The following is a 20,236-nucleotide window of genomic DNA, read 5'->3' as shown; positions in this document are numbered from 1 at the left end:
TATGCACCCTTAAGGGGCAGACACAAAAATCACTGTATGGGGGGAAAATATACCCACATCCACATTCTCATTAGAATAGCAATTGGTTGAATTATACAAATATACACGTGTCAGCACCTGACTGAATAAGCAGTGTGCAGTCCTGGAACCTTAGAACTACACTAGTTGGACTAGATGATCTGAGGTCCCTTCCAACCCTAATCTTCTATGATTCTATGGAGTTAATTCCACCAACTAGCATAGCTCTTGTAAATGACACACCTGTCAGTAGGAGAGGTGGAGTTTTAAGGCTCCAGGACTGATCAGAGCTCTCCTCACCAGCTATTTGATAATAGGGGACTCCCAGAACATCCATTTCTGTGAGGAGTGAAAGAGGTGATAATCAGAGTTTGTTGGAAAATGCTGATTCACTAGAATGGAAACTTTTCACAGGAATGTGTCAGTTCTGTAGAAATTTTTGATGGAAACCAGGCCTTCCTTGATTCCTGCCCAGCTGCCCAGGATCCCCTGCTCCCTGGAATTTTTCAAAACATTATTTTGACTCTCCAGAACAACTTTGCTAAAATGACTTTTCACAATTTTTTTCATCCTGAATTGGAACAAAAGCAAGAAACTCAAATTTTTTGGTGCAAAGTAATTTTCATTTTTTGAGCAGCTCTAGTGATAACTGAACCACAGGATAAGTTCCTTCTTCCCACTCCTCCTCTGACAGCTTCCTTTTGTTTTAAAGTACTTTTCTTGTTCTCTAGAGGGGGATTATATTTTATGTCCATATTGGGCATGCTGTACTCAGGAACCTTTTTTTTTCTTCCAGGGAAACTTGGCCAGCAGAATGATTTCGTTATATAAAACAAAATTTAATTGCAAATCATTTAATATGGTTAATATTTTGGGGGTGCTCCATACCTAAGTATATTGCCAAATATGCACAATCTTTTTAATACATAAAAAGCCTTTCAGTTCACACTAGTCAAGGATTGCCAGGCCTTGTCCACACTTTCAGCTCTGCAGTTGTGCAGCTGGAACATTGTAGCACGTAATGAAAATGCTACTGTGCCAATGGGAGAGCTTCTCCCCTCAGTGTGGGTATACTCCACCTCCCCAACATAGTGCTGTCCACACCGGGAATTAGGTTGGTATAACTGCGTCACTCAATGTGGATTTTCCACTCTATCACTATAAGTAAGTTTGTAATGTAGACTAGGGCCCAGTCAGAACATATTACTTTGTACATCAGTTTGGCTTCGCATAAATGTCATTATCCCACTTCAGGCTAACCAGATTAGTTACAATGCATAAATCCACAAACATCCTTTGATTTTAATCTAAAATACATTTCGGCTCACTTGTGGGCCAGCCTGTGCTCATGCAGCTGCGTAAGGATGGGAGGCTGGCAGTGTTCAGCCAGGTCCGGTAAGAGAGTATCTGCCACTCTATTCCTCCATCTGCTAGGTACCTGCAAATGTAAGTGAACAGGCTGTAATGAATCTGTTAACTCTAGGGAGGAGTATATGCAGTCATTATATTGAGCATGAGTAGATTTGCCCTGGTCAGCTCCCCATCCCAGCATCTGCTGCAGGCACCTACTTCTCTCCTGCTGCTTCCTAGTCTGAAACAAAGGGAAGTGGCTTGCAGAAGGCAGGCTGGCAGGATATGGAGTGGTTCCTGGCCAGAGAAAGGGGCAGGATTCATTGTAAGACACCACCTCTTCTAGTAGTCACTGACCCTGGCACAGCATCCTCTAACTTAGCTAATCGTGGCACATTGTTTGTTAGAAGCCTAACAAATTCCTGGAAATCAGCCAACAGCATTTGAGAACCAGTGAATCAGGTGGGACAATTACTGAAGCCTTCAATTATTTCACTCCCCCTATTCCACTGCTTAATCTGGATCTTTAAGGGGAATTTGACTATAAATGTCCAGACCTAAAGCCTGACTCAATCCACAATTCATTTTTCACAAACTTCACTGACATTCTTTTACTACTCCCTACCAAACCCACCATTACTTACAGACTTAGGTCTTTCAGTTTCTCCTGGTGTTAAATTGCTACCTTTGGGATCTGGAGTCAAAGGATTCTGCTTGTAATCCCTGGATAGAGTGGATGCTGAGAGCACTGTGCTTTGGGCCCGTGATGTGGAACCTATATAATAAGTAATGAGCAGTTACAGCAGAACCTGACTTTAGCAAAAATACACAAAACACAGGTTCTGATATGTAGATAGAACATATAAATACAGATGTTAACACTCAGGACAGGACTAAGAAAGCAAGTTGCTTACGATTTCGTACAGCTGCAATTTTGCTGCTAGAATGTACAGAATTAAAAATAGCCACAATATTTCTGCATAATGACTTCAGCAAAGCCTGTACCACTACTGGGGAATCATAAATGTGTTCCACCATCAGCAGATCGTTGCTGATCCAAGCTCTAATCTAATCTATGTAAATGGTTTCTCCAAAGCTCTATTGGCCTTATCCCTTAGATTTCAACAGTATCAAAAATGAAAGAAGACATGTTTTTCTTCAATTTCAAGTGTCAACCTAGTTTTTTTTTCCTTTGCTAGGCCTTCACGCAGACAGACAAACTTCCCTTATTGACTGTTGGTCCTTTCAGCCACTAAAAATTCCCCTCTGAAGCAGATGCTGAGTTTCTAACCAGCTACTGATGCCATCAGCTGCAAATTTGGATTGTCTCCACATACAACACAGTTAATATTCTGTTAGTAGCCATTGGCAGCTCACCACATCCCCATTGCTAACAGCCTTGACTGGCACCTAGTTATGTTTCTATAACCTGATCATAGCACTTATTTTGCCATGCAGATATGATCCTGCGTTGGTATACTGAGATGGCTGTTCCTTCCCCTTCCCATATCTCTGCAGCAAGACATCCCAGAATGCATTGTCCTGAGTGTTACTGGGACTAATCTGTGTGTCTGTTCTCTATCCTCTGATGAGGCAACATGAGACAGCAGGCCAGATATTCTCCCAAAGCACTGACGGGCAGCGTGGTGGACAGATGGTTGTGCTGTGACTAAAGCATCTATGTTGACAACTCAACTGTGTTTACTGTAACTAGATCAAATGAGGGTGTCAAGACCGGGCTATAAGAACATGGTTTCAATTACAGCCTAAATAGGGATATAGCAACTGTTCAGTTGTCACCCCCATATGAATAGAAACACTAGAATGGTGGGAACGCATGCCATTACTTTAGGACTTGATATTACAACTAATGAACTTAAGAACTGCCATACTGGGTCAAACCAATGGCCCATCTAGCCCAGTATCCTATGTTTTGACAGTGGCCAGTGCCAGGTGCCTCAGAGGGGATGAACAGAACAGGCAATCATCAGGTGATCCATCCCATCGCCCATGCCCAGCTTCTGGCAAACAGAGGCCAGATATACTTCAGGGCATGGTTTTGCATCCCTGCCCATCCTGGCTAATGGCCATTGATAGACCCATTTCCTTGATCTTATCTAGTTAGTTTTGAACCCTGTGATAGTCTTGGCCTTCACAAAATACTCTGGCAAAGAGTTCCACAAGCTGACTGTGTTGTGTGAAGAAATACTGCCTTTTGTTTTAAAGCTGCTGCCTATTAATTTTATTTCAATTTTCATTTGAACCTTATTTTAATTACTAACTATTAAAAAGCTTAGCATTCTGCGAGCCTGCTTTTCCTGACAAAGTGCATTATGGCTAATGATAATGGATGGGAAGTGATGGCTATTCTGTATTGGTTTATTTATTACCTGACAAAGGACTTCTTATGCTGCTAGCACTGCAAGACATCAGATTCGTGGCCTTCTTCTTCATACCTTTTAAAGAAATAAATGATAACATCCATAATACAGCTCACCATAATCATCAAGAAAAAGCTAGAAAATGGTGTGGCCTTTTAGGGTTTGGTGATTCGCAATCTGCAGAATGTCTGTATTTGGAGGCAGGCTCCATTTTAAATAAGGCTTTTCCATGCTCTCCAGACAAGCTTCTCAAGCTATGCAGCATGTTGAATAATGGGAACTCACTGCAGGCCAAATGCTTTGCGACGTCCAACTTGATTTTCACTTCTTTTAATCCTTTCTACGTATTTTATTTGCCCATCTACAGATAGCTCTGTTTCATTCAGAATTTACTCATCCTTACTTGCCCTTTGGTTTTTTACACTGGCTATATTTTTCACCTATGCTAACAACGAAAGGCAGTTTAATATTCCTTTTAATACTGCATGTGAATTTCAGTGCTTCTGAAAGGAGCATGATTGACACTGCTGGAAACTGAGGGCTTTTATTTATCCTCAGAACAGATGCAGCATGGGCAGCAACAGCACAAGCTGACCCAAACTGCCCTACCAACGACTTTCAGTCTTGATCTAGGGGGACCACCACAAGGAGCTAAGGCTCCATGGTGGCCCATTCTGCTTTTGTGCTCTCAATTAAAAAGATTACCACAACAATGCTAATTGTAGTGACTTTGGTGAAGTGAACATCTGTTCAATAGGGACTGATGCCTCAGGCACCTCTTTTCACAGAGGACAAAGAAAAAGCCATCATATGGAAGCTTCCATTGACTACTGACTTGGGCAATTTTTTTGTCACTACCAGCAACCTAGAGGTGAAAGGCTCTATATCACATCATCAATCTCCTCAGCAGTTCTAATGGCATCCCTAGAATTCTGTGAAGATGTAAGGGTGAGCAACTACTGGAAGTATCAGGGATATTTTATACTGCAGTGAATTTGCTGCCAGATCACAATCCTCTGCCATCTCTGAAATGCTAGACATTGCTTCTTCTGAAAATCAGTGCCAAGAGAAATCCAAACTGCCCCTCAGTTCCTCTTAACCACTTAGTGGGAACACAAATAGATCTCAGATTAAATGCATTGAAATAATCCACTATAAAGGGAAAACCCCCAATAAGATGCAAATCGACCCTGAAACTACCTAACATACAGTTCCAGAGAGATAGCCATGTTAGTCTGTTTTCAGCAAAACAATGAGAGTTCTGTGCCACCTCGAAGACTAACAAATGTATTTGGACATAAGCTTTCGTGGGCAGAAACCCACTTCGTCAGATGCATGTGAGGTGCCACAGAACTCTCATTGTTTTGCCAACATACAGTGTTTCCCCATTGAAGTTGCTGAAGCATAGGATGTGAGAAGTGGGAGTCTCTGCCATTCACACTGCCGGTGTTAAAGACTTTGATTACCCAGTGGCATGCTGCTTGTCAGCATTTGAAATGAAACTAAACAGAGCATTAGCCCTCAGAGGAGTATTGCAGAAGTGCCAATTTCATACCCACAAGTGCGAGGAGCACCTCCCTGTGCCAACCTTACCCACTACACCCCAAGCAGGATTCCCTTGAGAGGGGGCAGGTGGTAATAAAGCCTGCCTGAACTTCCTTAGGATTTCCACTGGGAGATGATCACTTTATTTTCCACCAAGGACTCCAGAAGTCACTTTTGTGTGTGCATGTGCACACACGTGTGTGCATATACCCAAATGATCTGGGTCACTCTCCATCCCTAGCCAGCACCACCCAATATATGTAATCAGGTACTCTCCTCTAGGCTTTATGCCACGTGGATAAATTTTCCTCAAAGTCTGAATGTGACTGTAAGATGACTGGGGAGAGGTTTAACAGCTGATTGAAATATTACTTCAAATTGTGAGAGATATACAGGCGACTTATAACGGTATTTCTCTCTCTCATACACACACACACACTAATTAAATGTATTTGAAGGGCTCTCTCGCTCTTGATGTCAGAGGTCCCTCTGCTAACTGTGAATGCACCTGGCAATGCTCCCTACTGCTAACAAATTCTATCGCTGAAGAGTCAAAGCCAATTTCTCCTGCTATCCACAGCAGACTCTTTTCTGATCGTGCTTTCATTCTTTTCTTACACATCAAAAGACGGCATTGTAATAGCGTGGCCTGTAGTTACTAAGCACATTTGGGCTGTGCTTTTCCTCAGAATTGAATTTTAATATTGGAGAGTAGAAGTACATAAGTGTAATGTGTGTAAATTAATTGTACAGTATATCCATGTACTTTGCTTCCCTGGGGCTTTGATTCATGTCTTATCTTCACTATTGCCTCAATGGGCATTTGTTTTTTCCCTTTGACAGCAATACTTAAAGGTCCCTGCAAAAGAAACCCCAAAGTGGTGTGACAGAATGTACCCATGTTCACACTCTACACACTATTGTAATAATTTTTGTGCAAAGTATGTCTCATAAGGTATCCTTTGAAAACTCTTTATTCGCTGGTCACTATTGTCTTGGTAAAATATGTGTGACAAGATTATATGTGCAGTTATAAGATTTCCCTGTATGATGTTATCAGCACATTCCAAACCCCACACTCCTGCCAAAAAAGAAGTTGGCAAACAGATCTGTCCCAACAAACAAACAAACAAACAAAGAAAGAATGTGTGCTTGCCTTAATTTGCATTTAAGCAGTAAACAGAGTTATCAGGCAGGAAGGGAAAACAAAGGAAGTTCAAACAGGTGGGGGAAAAAAAACCAGCAGGGAACATCCTTCCACATATTTCCAGCTGAGACAGAGAGTCTGTTTTCAAGAGAGGGACTGAAATGATAAAAAGGAGAGACAAACACCCCAAGGCACCCCTCTATCTCCCTGCCCTCGCATTCACTGCACCTGAAGAGACAAAGGAAGCAGCCATTGGACTTGTGGGGGGGGGGGAAGGAGGGGAAGAGTCTTGACCAGAAAGATTGGTCAGTAATTTGCTGAAGTATGTGGTTAAAAAAACAAACAAAAAACCTTTGCTTTGAATTGAATATAGTTTGTTAAGTTAGAGGCACCAGTAGAAAACATTTTATCTTTATTTTTCTTGTATTCATTTCTGACTTTTCTGCCTCAATATTTGTACTCAAAATCTCTCTCGTTGTAGTTAATAAACTTGTTTTATTGTTTTATCTAATCCAGTGTGTTCAGGTTGAAGTGTCTGGGTAACTCCACTTGAGGTAACAAGTTGTGTGCATATTATTCCCTTAAAGGAATAACAGACAGTCCAGGAGAGGGCTGGACAATATAGGATATAGGTTTCTAGGCGGAAATCTGAGACTGGGATTGTGTTGGGATCATCCTGTGGTAATCTTTAAGGCTGGTAAGAGCCAAGATGTGGCTTGCTGGAGCGCACACAGAGACATAACTGGGAGTGACTTGCATGCTGGATGGAGACTGTTTGTGAGCAGTCCAGGTTGGAGGCTACAACAGCAAGGCATTGTAAAGGGCACGCCAGGTTACAGGGCAGAGAAGACACAGCTAGTCATTGGTCAGGATTGTACCCTGGTATGTCACAACTGGATTTGTCTTTTTTGTTTTGTTTTGTTTTGGTTTTTTTGGGTCTTCATACTATATAAGGAAGATCTTGAAGGTTGGGCTTTTTCCTGTTTTTAGTGTATTAAAAATTCAGGTCTTGTCCATCTCCATTTCCTGCACAACTCTGTAACTGATTAAAGAACTAGCAAGATTTTGATATCACAAGAAAAAAGGAAGTGAAACTTGAGCAATTGTGGGGATGGGAATTTTTCATCAACCTGTTTACAGCACTTCAAATTAAACAGGTGTTATAAAAAATGAACACCTAGTAAACATCTGGGAAGAAAAAAGTCTCTTTGTTAAAGCTTCAAAATTCTTGTCCCTTCAATGAAGAGCCGAGAAAGCTCCAAATTCCTGTTTTCTTGTCCTCCAAAGAGACCTCCAGTAAAAACAGCATTATTGATATGCCTGATAGTTCTACGGTTAAAACAAAAAAAAGCAAGCAAAAAAAAATCCCAACACAAATCAAAACACGAAACCACCTTTCAGGCCTTCTTCACACAAGAGGAGGGAAAAAAAAGAGAGGGAGTGAAGAGGGAGAAAAAACTATCTATTTTTGTAGCTGGATTGGTGAATATGCAGGCATGCTCCATTTGGGTAATACAAGTAGTAGTAAGTAACCAACCCACACGATTAAACTGGAAAATATACTGGCTTTGTTTGGATGACCCACATCATTAAAAAATACATTCTCTTACCTGCGGGTGAGTTTCTCTGGGATGTTACAACTTCCAAGTCATAAACCTGACACTGCAATTCCTCCACCCGCTGAAAGGCATCCAGTTTTAAACTACGTTCTTGGGTTAATTGGCTTCTTATCTAAGGAAGATGGCAATACGAAATTAAGAGTGTGTAGCCTGCCTTCTCAGTGCCCCCAGTCCCTGCCAGAACTAGGAGCAAGAAATGAGAACCAACAATTGAATCAGACACCGCTGAGGTGATGGCTTAGTTCTATACAGGGTAACTGTTATAATTCATGCACTTTCATGCCTACGTCTCCTCTTTGGGAGCTAGCAATAGCAGGGACCATTGTGTAGCACTAAAAGTCCTCACTGTAATTGTTTTGCTTATCCAATACCACATTATTACTTTATTTTCTCAAAGGCCAGTTCAGCTACTGATACTTTTGGGCACTCATAGGGTTACAAGTTTTTTGTAAACACAAAAAAAGAATACAGAGTTGCACCATTTAGAGACAAAGAACAATGAACTCATTGGCCTTTGTGCCAGTGCTGAATGCTCTCACCTTCCAAAAAGTCTCTTGGTTTCAGACACTCTTAATAAAGGCAGTCACAGAAAGTGCCAGCAGCCTGCCAAATTATTCCTAGCAAAATGCTATCTATCATCCCGACTCTTTCAGACAGAGTGGTCAGTGTTTTCAGTTGGATTGTCAAGGGGTTGAAGAGAGAAAATACTTTTGCCAGATTTACAGGAGAGGCAGTCAGATAAGAACTAGGACGTTTCATCCCATCTATGATATGACTGCAAATAAAGGATGGAAAGCCACACTTTATGTTCTTAGAGATTGTGGAATGCATGAAGTGCAGCCAAGGGAACTTACCTGACTAAAATCTAATCAAGTGGTTTTCCAACATTTTAATTCTGTAGGCCACTTTGTAAGAGATACAAAGCACTTCTCATTGACCCACTTACCTCCCGACAACCCAATCCAAGGGCTGGACTATGGAAATTGGATTTATTTAGTTAAAACAATTTCTAATTTAATTCACTTAAATTTGTACCACTCCTTTTTGCAGCCTAAAATTAGTCTAATAATGAAGGATATTGTTAAGCTATTAAATTAAGCTAAAACGATATCCGATTTCAGACAGTCTATACAATGTGGTGGCACTGATTTAGCTAGCTTGATGCAATTTCTATTGTGCTCAACATTGCCTGTTTCCCAAAATGTTTCATTCAGTGGCCCATCAAAAAGGGTTCCTTGAACCACAGTTTGAGAACCACTGGCAATGGATGTAACATCAAGCTAGGAGTGTGTGTCTCTTAAACATGTAAGATAGAAAATAAAGGACTAATAAAATTTCTACATGCCAGCTAGGTACACTCCCTTGCAATGGCTGTATACAACCTGTGTTAAAGTATCAAAGTCTTGACCAGAGACTTTTTTTTTTTTTTTAAAACACACAATAGTAAACATTTAAAGTGAAGATAAAAAATGACATCATATCTATGGCAGCAACCAAGGTGTTTGGTTTTTGGTTGTGCCTCTCGCCCTGAGTCAATGGCTTTGTTAGATTAATTGCAACAAGCCATTTCTTTGTTATTCTACCATAGCAACTGCATTAAGATATGCTGGAGATGAAAAATCATGTGTTTTTGTTTTATACTGAACAGAAGCTGTTTTGTGTATGTTTTGGCTCTCAAGGTGCTCTTGAATCTACTTTATACTTCAGTAAATCGCCTAAGAGGATCTAAATTATTCAGAACTGTTTAATCACAAAATATATAATCAGATAAGGCACGCGCACACGCACGCACGCACACACACACAAACTTAACCAAATAGAATTTGCCAAACTTTTTTTTTGTAAGCTAAAATTCTGTAGTGTTGGGAATAATTAGCCATTCTATAATGTATACCATATATAGTACTGCATGTTTGATTTCACCCACTAAGAACACTTAGATGTCAGTAACTTCTAAGTTTACGAACAAGTAAAGTAAGATGGTGAAACTGCTGGAATGGATTTCCTCATTTACAGTTCACATGACAGTGCAGGAGAGGAAGAAGGCCTAGTATACCATTAGGTTAAATAGCAGGTAACCTGAGCTCCTCCATTCCATTCAGTTATACCTCTCAACCTTCAAATCTGCCAGTGTGTGATCGAAGCAACCACAATGTGACGCAAATGGCTGAAACATGATATGCTTGTGTTTATTACACATTGTACCACAGTGGACAGATTACAATGTTTTTTTTAACTATAAAGCAGTTTTTAAGGGTGCTTTCTTACTCATTAAACCAGTTGTTTAAAAAGAAAACTAGAAGGACAGAAATTCCATAATGTTCAAACAAAGTAACAGCCTCAGCCTCCTTGAACCCTCAGTCTTCAGATCCCTAGTACAAAGCTAAAGAATTCAGTGTTATCCTCTCTGTATAACCAGCAACTCATGAGGGATATGACACACATTTGCCAGTGGATTACACAACTACTTGCTAAATAATGGAAGAATGTCGGAGATCAGCATTCCAAGGTTCTACTCCCAGTTCTGGGATAGCAGTATGATAGAATGGTTACTTACCTTGTAACTATTGTTCTTCCAGATGTATTGCTCATGTCCATTCCCAATTTAGGTGTGTGTGCGCACCACATGCCCCAGTGCCGGAAAACGTTTTCCCCTAGTGGTACCCATACAAGCAGGATCTAGCACCCCCTGCAGCGGCACGCACATACACCCGCATATAGGCGCCGCTGGCTCCCCTTCCCTCTCAGTTCCTTCTTGCTGGAACTCTGACTGAGAGGAAGAAGGGGGGTGTGTAATGGATATGAGCAACACATCTCGAAGAACAACAGTTACAAGGCAAGTAACCGTTCTTTCTTCTTCGAGTGCTTGCTGATGTCCATTCCCAATTTAGGTGACTTACTAGCAGTGTCTTCGGTGGTGGGCAGGAGTTCATGGACATGACCTTTGACGCACCACTCTACCGAAGCCAGTATTGTCTCATGCTTGCTGCGTCAAGGCATAGTGGGACACGAAGGTATGCACCGATGACCAGGTGGCTGCTCTGCATGTCTATGGGGACATGTACTTGGAAGGCCGTAGATGATGCCTGCGCTCTTGTTGAGTGGGCTGTCAAGAACACCAGAGGTGCAACTCCAGCCTGCTCATAACAGGCTCAGATGCAGGCCGTGATCCACTTCGAGATCCACTACAAAGAAACTGGCAGCCCTCTCATCCAGTCTGCAACTGCCACGAAGACTTGCGTTGAGCGGCGAAAAGGTTTGATTTTGTCGATGTAAAATGCTAGGGCCCATCTCACATCAAGAGACTGTAGATACCTCTCCTCACTGGAGCTGTGAGGTTTGGGACAAAAAACAGATGAGAAAATATCCTGGTTAAGGTAAAAATGAGAGACTACCTAGGCAAAAAGGCTGGATATGGGCGTAGTTGGACTTTGTCTTTATAAAACACCATGTAGGATGATTCTGATGTTAACGCCCTGATCTCCGAAACTCGCCTGGCAGATGTAATAGCCACCGAGAAAGCAACCTTCCAGGACAGGTACGTAAGGGAGCACAAGGCCATGGGCTCGAAGGGGGGCCGGTGCGTCTGGAGAGGACCAAGTTCAAGTCCCACTGAGGAGAAGGGCTCCCTTATTGGTGGGAAAAGCCTTTCTAATCCATTAAGAAACCTGGCTGTAATTCCATGCAAAAAGATTGTTCTACCTTCCACTAAGGGGTGGCAGATATAGCTGCCACATGGACCTTGAAGGATGAGAGGCCAACCCCCCTTGTTTCAAATGGAGCAGATACTCCAAAATTATTGGTATCAGTGCTTCCATCAGGAAGGTGCCACACTTGGTCGCCCAGCAGGCGAAGCGCTTCCACTTAGCTCTATAGGCTGATCTGGTAGACTGCTTCCTGCTTTCCAAGAGTATGTGCTGAATTTGGGATGAGCAGGCTTGCTCCTCCTGGCTCAGCCATGGAGCATCCACACCACCATGTCTAAGGAGGCCGGATCTGGGTGGAGCAGGCAACAAAGCAGGCAACAAAGAAAAGAGCAGGCAACAAAGAAAAGTGCAGAGTCCTCCACTTAGGAAGGAAGAATCCCATGCACAGTTACAGACTGGGGACAGACGAGCTGGGCAGCAGCTCTGCAGAAAAGCACCCGGGGGTAACAGTGGATAAAAAGCTGGATATGAGTCAGCAGTGTGCCCTGGTTGTCAAGAAGGCTAATAGCATATTGGGCTGCATTAGAAGGGGCATTGCCAGCAGGTCACGGGAAGTGATTATTCCCCTCTATTCGGCATTGGTGAGGCCGCATTTAGAATTTTGGGCCCCCCACTACAAAAAGGATGTGGACAAGTTGGAGAGAGTACAGCGGAGGGCAACAAAAATGATTAGGGGGCTGGAGCACAGGACTTATGAGGAGAGGCTGAGGGAACTGGGCTTGTTTAGTCTGCAAAAGAGAAGAATGAGGGGGGATTTGATAGCGGCCTTTAACTACCTGAAAGGGGGTTCCAGGGAGGATGGGGCTAGGCTGTTCTTGGTGGTGGCAGATGACAGAACAAGGAGCAACGGTCTCAAGTTGCAGGGCGGGAGGTCTAGGTTGGACATTAGGAAAAAGTTTTTCAATAGGAGGGTGGTGAAGCACTGGAATGGGTTACCTAGGGAGGTGGTGGAATCTCCATCCTTAGAGGTTTTTAAGCTGAGGCTTGACAAAGCCCTGGCTGGGATGATATAGCTGAGGTTAGTCCTGCTTTGAGCAGGGGGTTGGACTAGATGACCTCCTGAGGTCCCTTCCAATTCTAATATTCTATGATTCTATGATAGGAGGTCCGCTCGCAGTGGCAGGGACCATAGCCTGGGCCCCGCCAGCTCCAGCATATCCTGAACCAATGTTGTCAGGACCATGCTGGTGCCACAAGGATGACCCGTGCTTTGTCTCTCCTCACTTTCAGGAGGATCTTGTGGATCAGAGGGATCGGGGGGAAGGTGTACAAGAGATTCCCTGACCAGGAAAGGAGAAAGGTGTTGGTGATAGAGCCTGCACTGAGTCCTTGATGTGAACAGAAACTATGGCATTTCCTGTTGGCCCTAGTGGCAAAGAGGTCCACTTGGGGACTGTCTCACCTTTGGAAGATGCGAGGGACCACTCATGAGAGCAGAAGGACCTGCTGAGACGGTCCACCAAAGAGTTGTTGACCCCCAGGAGACAAACTGCTATTGGGTGAATGTCGTGAAGGATGCAAAGGTCCCAGAAATGCACGGCCTCCTTGCACAGGGCTAGGGACTGGGCCCCACCCTGTCTGTTGATATAGTACACAGTGGCTGTATTGTCCATGAGCATCTGTACCACTTTGCTGGAGAGATGTAGTAGGAAGACTGTACAGGCCAGACAAATTGCCCTAAGTTCCCTGATATTGATGTGTAGCCACAGTTCTCCTGAGGTCCACATGCCTTGGGTTTTTAGGAAACCCATCCCAGGTCTGAGGCATCAGAGATCAGTATTACTGATGGTTGGGGCTCTTGGAAGGGCATTCTCGAGAGTACCTGACGTGGCCCCATCCACCACACCAGGGAGGTAAGTACTTCCAGAGGAACTGTAAGTCCAGGTAGTGCCTGACTAGAGAGTACACCAACGCCAACTATATCTGGAGGAGTCTAAGGTGCAGTCTGGCATGGGGAACCACGTAGGTGCAGGCTGCCCTGTGGCCCAGGAGGCTGAGGCTACTCTCGCTGTCATGAAGGGGTGAGATGAAATGCGGGTTATGATCTCTGCCACTGCCAGGAACCTTTCCTTTGGAAGGAATGCTCTGGCCTTGGATGAGTCCAGCATCACCCTGATGAATTTTATCCTTTGCACAGGGATGAATGTTGATTTTTGCTCGTTTATTAGAAGACCCAGTGCTTGACAAACATTTCGGGTAACCGTGATACTGGGCTGAACCGGAGACCTTGACCTGCCCCGATGAGCCAATCATCCAGGTAAAGGAACACCTGCACCCCTCTCCTTCGGTGGTATGCTGCCACCACTGGCATGCACTTGGTAAAAACCCATGGCGCAGCTGAGAGGCCAAAAGGGAGCACCGCAAACTGGTAATGGTGGTCTCCTACCATAAACCTCAGGAATCTCCTGTGACCAGGGAAGATTGCAATGTGAAAATAAGCATCCTTTAAATCAAGAGCAGCGAACCAGTTGCCCAGATCCAAAGAGGGAATGATGGTGGCCAGGGAAGCCATACGAAACTTTAGCCTTCTTGGGTACTTGCTGAGGTGTTTTAAGTTCAGGATAGGTCTCAGACCTCTCTTTGCCTTCGGGATTAAGGAGGAACGGGAGTAAAAACCTCGACTTTGTAAGTCCCATGGAACGTCTTCCACTGCACTCACCTGCAGAAGTGCTCGCACCTTCTACTTGAGGAGTTACTCATGAGAAGGGTCCCTGCAGAGGGACAGGGAGGGTGGGAAGGCGGGAATGAGGCAAACTGGAGGGTATAACCAATAGCCACCATGCTGAGCACCCATCCGTCAGATGTTACGGAAGCCCAGACTGGGAGGAAAGGGGCCAAACAAGAGGAAAACAGAAGGGGGTTTGGATCCGTGAATAGGACGGGTAGGTTGCTCTTGGGTGCACCTTCAAATGGCCTGCTTTCCACCTCGATTATGTCGGCTGGAGCCCGGTTTAGGGCCGACAGATGACAAGTGGCTCTGGTGCCTCATGTGAGCTTTGTTTTTCTTCCTATTGGAGCCTCTGTGGGAGTAGTTCACAGATCACTGCTTCTGCTGGGGCCTGAAGTGCCTCCTGGAAGAAGAAGGTGTATAAAGACCGAGGGACCTCAAAGTAGCCCTCGAGTCCTTCAGGCCATGCAGCCTGGAGTCCATTTGCTCAGCCATTGAATAGGAAGTGCCACCAAAAGGGAGGTCCTGGATAGACTGCTGGACCTCTGAGGGGAGCCCCGAGGTTTGGCGCCCCAATGCCCATCTCATAGATATTGCCAAGGCCATCATCCTGGCCGCAGAGTCTGCTGCCTTGGAGGCCACTTGCAGGGATGCCCTGGCCACTGATCTCCCCTCTTCCAAGATGGCCTCAAACTCCTGCTTGGAGGATGGGGACAACGAATCTGTGAACTTGTCCAGCGACTGCCAGATATCAAAGTGGTATCTACCTAGTAGTGCCTGTTGGTTCGCTACCCATAGTTGCAGGCTGGTTGTGGAATACATTTTTCAACCTAATAAGTCGAGTCTCTTCGCATCTTTGTGTTCAGGGGTCGAGCTAACTTTCCCATCCATTCCTTTCGTTGGTAGCTGTGATCACCAGGGATCCCAGCGTGGGGTGGGTGTAAAGATATTCAAACCCTTTAGCTGGCCCATAATATTTCCTCTCTGCCCTCTTAGAGGTGGGGGGCAGAAAGACCAGGATTTGCCACAGGGCCTTAGCCAGTTTAACAACCCACTCGTGTACTGGGAGGGCCACTCTACTAGGGGCTGCTGAGGCCAATATTCCAAAGAGCTCGTCGTCCAGCTCCTCTATTTTGAGGACCAAGTAAGAGGCAACCCTTTTCAATAGGTCTTGGTGCGCCATGAAATCGTCCATCGGCACCGCAGCCGAGGGTCCCGCAAATGCCTTGTATGGCGATGACGAGGATGAGGCCGGCACCTGAGCTGGGGGTAAGGCCTTTGTTCTGGGTGTGGTGGTTCCTCCCGGGCTTGAAGCGCGTGAACCGTCCCAGTCAGAGTCTGAGTCCAGGTGCAGTGCTGAACTCTGGGGGATGGAGGAGTGTGGTACTGATGCTCCTCTCACGGAGCCGGTCTGCGGCATCCCTGAGGGAAATCCCTACCAATAAGGCCACGGTCCGGGCCATTGTTCCTGTGACCATGATCCCATTGGCGGCAACGTCAGGAAGCTGGGCATCGGGGCCGTGGTTTGCCTGGTATGAACAACATCCTCACTGTCCGACGGCCAGTGTGGTACCGACTCAGAGTATCGCACAGTGCCGTGCGGAGCTTGCTGATGCACCAGAGCTAGTGAGCAGTATGGAGAGTCCAAATGATGGGCATGAAGGGACCGACTCTTGTCTTTCAGCTTCTTATATGGGCTAGGCGAGCGGGATCGCAGTGCTGGGAAAACGTGCCACGAATCCAGCAACCTGCATCGTTCTGCAGTTACATAGCTGTGATCCGCTCGGTGCCGGTTCTCCGGAGACCGGTGGTGGGAGCACAGTTTGATGCTGTCCTGACCCAGAGAGCATGGTCTCGACTCCGGGGAGCATCTGCGCACCGGTGAACGGTGCCTCGAAGACAGGGACTGTCGGGCAGATCTGTCCCTCAATATGTTACCCACCTGTGCCAGTGCCTAATCTCGGTGCGTCAGCCTGCTGTCCCTTAGGGTTGGCGGCACAGGCAGTGTAAGGAGGTGCTTCATAGGCTGGAAGGCCTCCAGAGTCGATGGCACCACCAGGCGGTGAGGTTCTCTATCACTACCCGGAGTTGGTGGAGGACCCGGTATCAGGGTTGACGCTCGCAGCAGTGAGGGACCTTTTTGAGGCAGGGAGGATTGGCAGCCTGATGCGTGTCTTGCCTGATCCCTCTTTGTCTTCTCTGCAGGAGAGCGACCTCACTCTGAATGCGTCTTCTTCGGCCTCTGTTTCGGTACCGGAGATGGTGATCGGTGCTGAGAGGAGGAAGAAGGTGCTAGAGGTGCACTGTGTGCCGAGGTTGCCGTGTTCAGTGCCGAGCCCGACCTACCGGTCTAAGTGCCGACTCCATCAGGATGGCCCGGAGACGAATATCTCAGTTTTTCTTCATCTGTGGGTGAAAACTTTTACAGATTTTGCACCTCTCATGGACGTGCGCTTCCCCCAAACATTTTAGGCAACTTTAATGCAGCTCGCTCTGAGACATAGGCTTCTTACACGAAGCGCAGGGTTTAAAACCTGGGGAACGGTGCCTGCCCCAGCCCCGGGACTCTAACAACTAACCAACTAGTACTAACTACAACTAAACAACAAACTATGTACACTGGAACCAAGAATAAACCACTAGGTTTAGCTAGAGAACTTGCAAATGCAAGAGACGTTCCAGCACCATCACTGGCGACAAGAAGGAACTGAGAGGGAGGGAGAGCCGGTGCTATATGCGGGCACATGTGCGTGCCACTGTAAGGGGCACTAGAGCCGGCGTGTACGGGTACCACTAGGGGAAAATGTTTTCCAGCACAGGTGCATGTGGCACCCACACACACCTAAGTTGGGAATGGACATGAGCAAGCACTCGAAGAAGAACTAATGGTTAGAGCAGTGGTTACAAATACATAGGTTTGGCGCATTGTGGATGAGTGGAGGAGATTCAGGTTTGCCATTTTAAACACCTGGGTTCTATCCCCAATTCTGCCAGAAGTGACCTTGTGTGATCTCTCAGTTAGCTTATTTGTAAAATGGGGGGAATGATATTTGCCTCTGAGGAAAGGGATTCAAAGCCATGCTCAGTAGTAGGGGTTGTGAAGAACACAGAAATATAAAAAACTATGGAAGAGATTAACTTATCCCTGAGGGTCTTCCAGAGCCCAACCCAATGCACTTTTCCTTAGAGCCAGAGGTCATTCTATGTTGAAGGGCGTCTCTCTCTTTACAGCATCTTCTAGCTTGGCAGGGAGGAGGCAAATACAAAGCTCCCAAAATGCAAAGTACACTGTGAAATCCATGACACTAGAGCGGGATGCATTCAGTATTGATCAGAGAAAGACTTGCAGCCAGTAGCCAATACTGAAGCCCTGGTACATTTCTCAAGAATGGTAGCTTCCTTAGCAACATGGTACATTCTGAAGTGTTTAACGGTGTAGTTATGCGCTTACCTGCCGCATTTCTTTTTTGATCCGTTTTTGCTGAAGCTGCACTATTTTAGAAGATTTCTCAGCATCTTCAGTCAGACACTGCAGCCTCTGTTCTTTCTTCCCCATGTTTTCCAGCATTTGCTCCATGTTTGCTGCCCTCATCACATCCAGCTGTTGCCTGCTCCGGGCTTCTCGAGTCACCCTATGTTCTACTTCCAGTAGCAAGTGTCTCTATAAGATGGAAATACCAATATATCAGGTAGCAAAATTGGAAAGACTTATTCCTTTTGAAAGTAAAAAAAACAAACAGGATTAAAAACAAACAAAACTCCTAACTTTCCGAAAGAAAAAAACTAAATAGGGCATAAGCCCAATTTTTTCTCCTATGCACATTACCTTAAAGCAATGCCTGGAAAGGAGCTCCCTAGTCTGGTTACAGTTAGTGATGTCATCAACTGAAGACATGGAGAGTTTGAGGAAAACAACGGATGCAGGATCATGCCTACACTCAAAATCCCAAATTCAAATGTTGGCAGGAAAAAGGTAGTGTAGTCATGTTTACAGAATTTCCCTATTTTTATATATATAATCTTTTAAGATGAGTCTGTTACAATACTGGATGCAGCAGAAACCCAATAAATTATGTATGAATTTTAGTACTGTATATGTGTAATACTTAAAAGAGATATTAGACCCAATGCTGCAAACCATGCATACCAGATAAGACTCCCATTCCAAGGCTGTGGGACTGAGTCTATTGTTTGTAAACATGCAGTAAATCACTTGTGCTAAGAGAGGCTTAGAACCTGTGTACATGGCTCCAGCAAAATGCATTAGAGGGGTGTGATTTGTTACAAGCTCTACCTAGACCCTGCTGTTGCACTTTCAAAGGTACCTAGTTCACATTAACAGAGTCCTGCCACCAGCAGGGTCTGCACATGCCATTAGAGTGCAGCTCAGTAGAGCACTGTGCAAATCACACCCCTCTAATGCACTTTGCCAGCACTGTTGAAAAGCCTTTATGATTCAGGAGGAACAGGTATCAGAAGCTGATGTCAAATATTAGAGGAAAAGGTTCTAGAAAGTGTGTGGCAGAGGCAGTGGGTCATTTTGAAACAAAATGGCAACTAGTCAGTTGATCAGAAAGCACACTTGCCAACAAAAGAAAAACTCCCTCCATGCACGCACACAAGTGCACAACCTTAACTCTGATCTCAGTGGAGATTTTTTAAGCAGTCATAAAAGACTTTGGGAGCAGAAGAATTTATAATTGGGAAGTTATCTGAACCCTGTAACATTGACGTGTCATAGATTCATAGATTTTTAAGACCAGAAGAGATCATTAGATCATCTAGTCTGACCTCTTGTATAACACAGGCCATAGAATTTCACCCAGTTACCCCTGTATTGAGCCCAATAACTTTGGCTACAGCATATCTTCCAGAAAGACTTCCTGAAGACATCATGAGATGAAGATATCACCATGATAGATTGTTCCAGTGGTTAATCACCCAGTTAAAAAAAGAATTAGTGCTGTATTTTTCATTTCACTTTGTCTGACTTCAACTTCCACCCACTGATTCTTGTAAGGCCTTTCTCTGCTAGATTTAAGAGCTCTTTAAAACCTGCTATTTTCTCCTTGTGCAGATATTTGTACACTGTGATCAAGTCACCTCTCCAAGATTCCACCTTCTTTTCAATAAGCGAAACAGACAGAGCTCTCTACGTCTGTCACTCGAAGCATTTTCTCCAGCCCTAAAATCATTTGAGTGTCTCTTTATCGCACCTTTTCCAATTTTTCCTTTTTTCTTTCTTTCTTTTTTAAGTGTGGACACCAGGACTGGGTGCAATCTTCCACTATCAGTCTGACCAATGCCGCACAAAGAGGTAAAATCACTTCCCTACTTCTGCTCACTCCTCTCCTCTTTATACATCCAAGGATCGCATTAGCCCTTTTTGCCACAGCATCAGACTCATGCTTAGTTTCTCATCCACTTAGAACCCTAGATCCTTCTCTGAGTCACTTTTTCCAAGGATACAGTCCCCCAATTCTGTAGGTATGGGTTGCCCTCCTTGTTCCTAAATATATAACTCTGCATTTGACTATACTGAAACACTCTTTGCTTCAATGGGCCCAGTTTACCTAATGATCCAGGCTGTTCTGGCAGACTACCCTGTCCTCATCATTATTTACCATTCGACCTATGTTTGTGTCATACATACATTTTATCAACAATAATTTTATATTTACTTCCAAATCATTGATAAAATATTGTATAGTGTCAGGTCTAGTAACAATCATTGCAGAAGCCCACTAGACACTCCCCACATTCAATGATAATTCTCCATTGACATCCACACTTTGAGATCA

General features: G+C 44.6%; 1 protein-coding gene across 1 annotated transcript in view; it reads right to left on the bottom strand.

Moving 5' to 3' along the window:
* Positions 1-1,342: 1,342 nt before the first annotated feature.
* Positions 1,343-20,236, bottom strand: part of LOC137152031 (coiled-coil domain-containing protein 162-like) — a 42,855-nt gene continuing 23,961 nt past the window's right edge. Inside the window, exons 11-15 of the mRNA XM_067546503.1 lie at positions 17,887-18,096; positions 8,052-8,172; positions 3,759-3,824; positions 2,013-2,143; positions 1,343-1,456 (exon numbers count right to left, since the gene is read on the bottom strand). Of these exons, the coding sequence (XP_067402604.1) occupies positions 1,343-1,456; positions 2,013-2,143; positions 3,759-3,824; positions 8,052-8,172; positions 17,887-18,096 (642 nt within the window). The remainder of the gene's footprint in view (positions 1,457-2,012; positions 2,144-3,758; positions 3,825-8,051; positions 8,173-17,886; positions 18,097-20,236) is intronic.

Source organism: Emydura macquarii, unplaced genomic scaffold, assembly GCF_026122565.2.
Source record: "Emydura macquarii macquarii isolate MOO-44397 ecotype Brisbane River unplaced genomic scaffold, CSIRO-AGI_Emac_v2 contig_1146, whole genome shotgun sequence".
Classification (NCBI taxonomy): Eukaryota; Metazoa; Chordata; order Testudines; family Chelidae; genus Emydura; species Emydura macquarii.
Note: the sequence above shows the minus strand (reverse complement) of the source record. Positions and strands in the feature narration are given on the sequence as shown.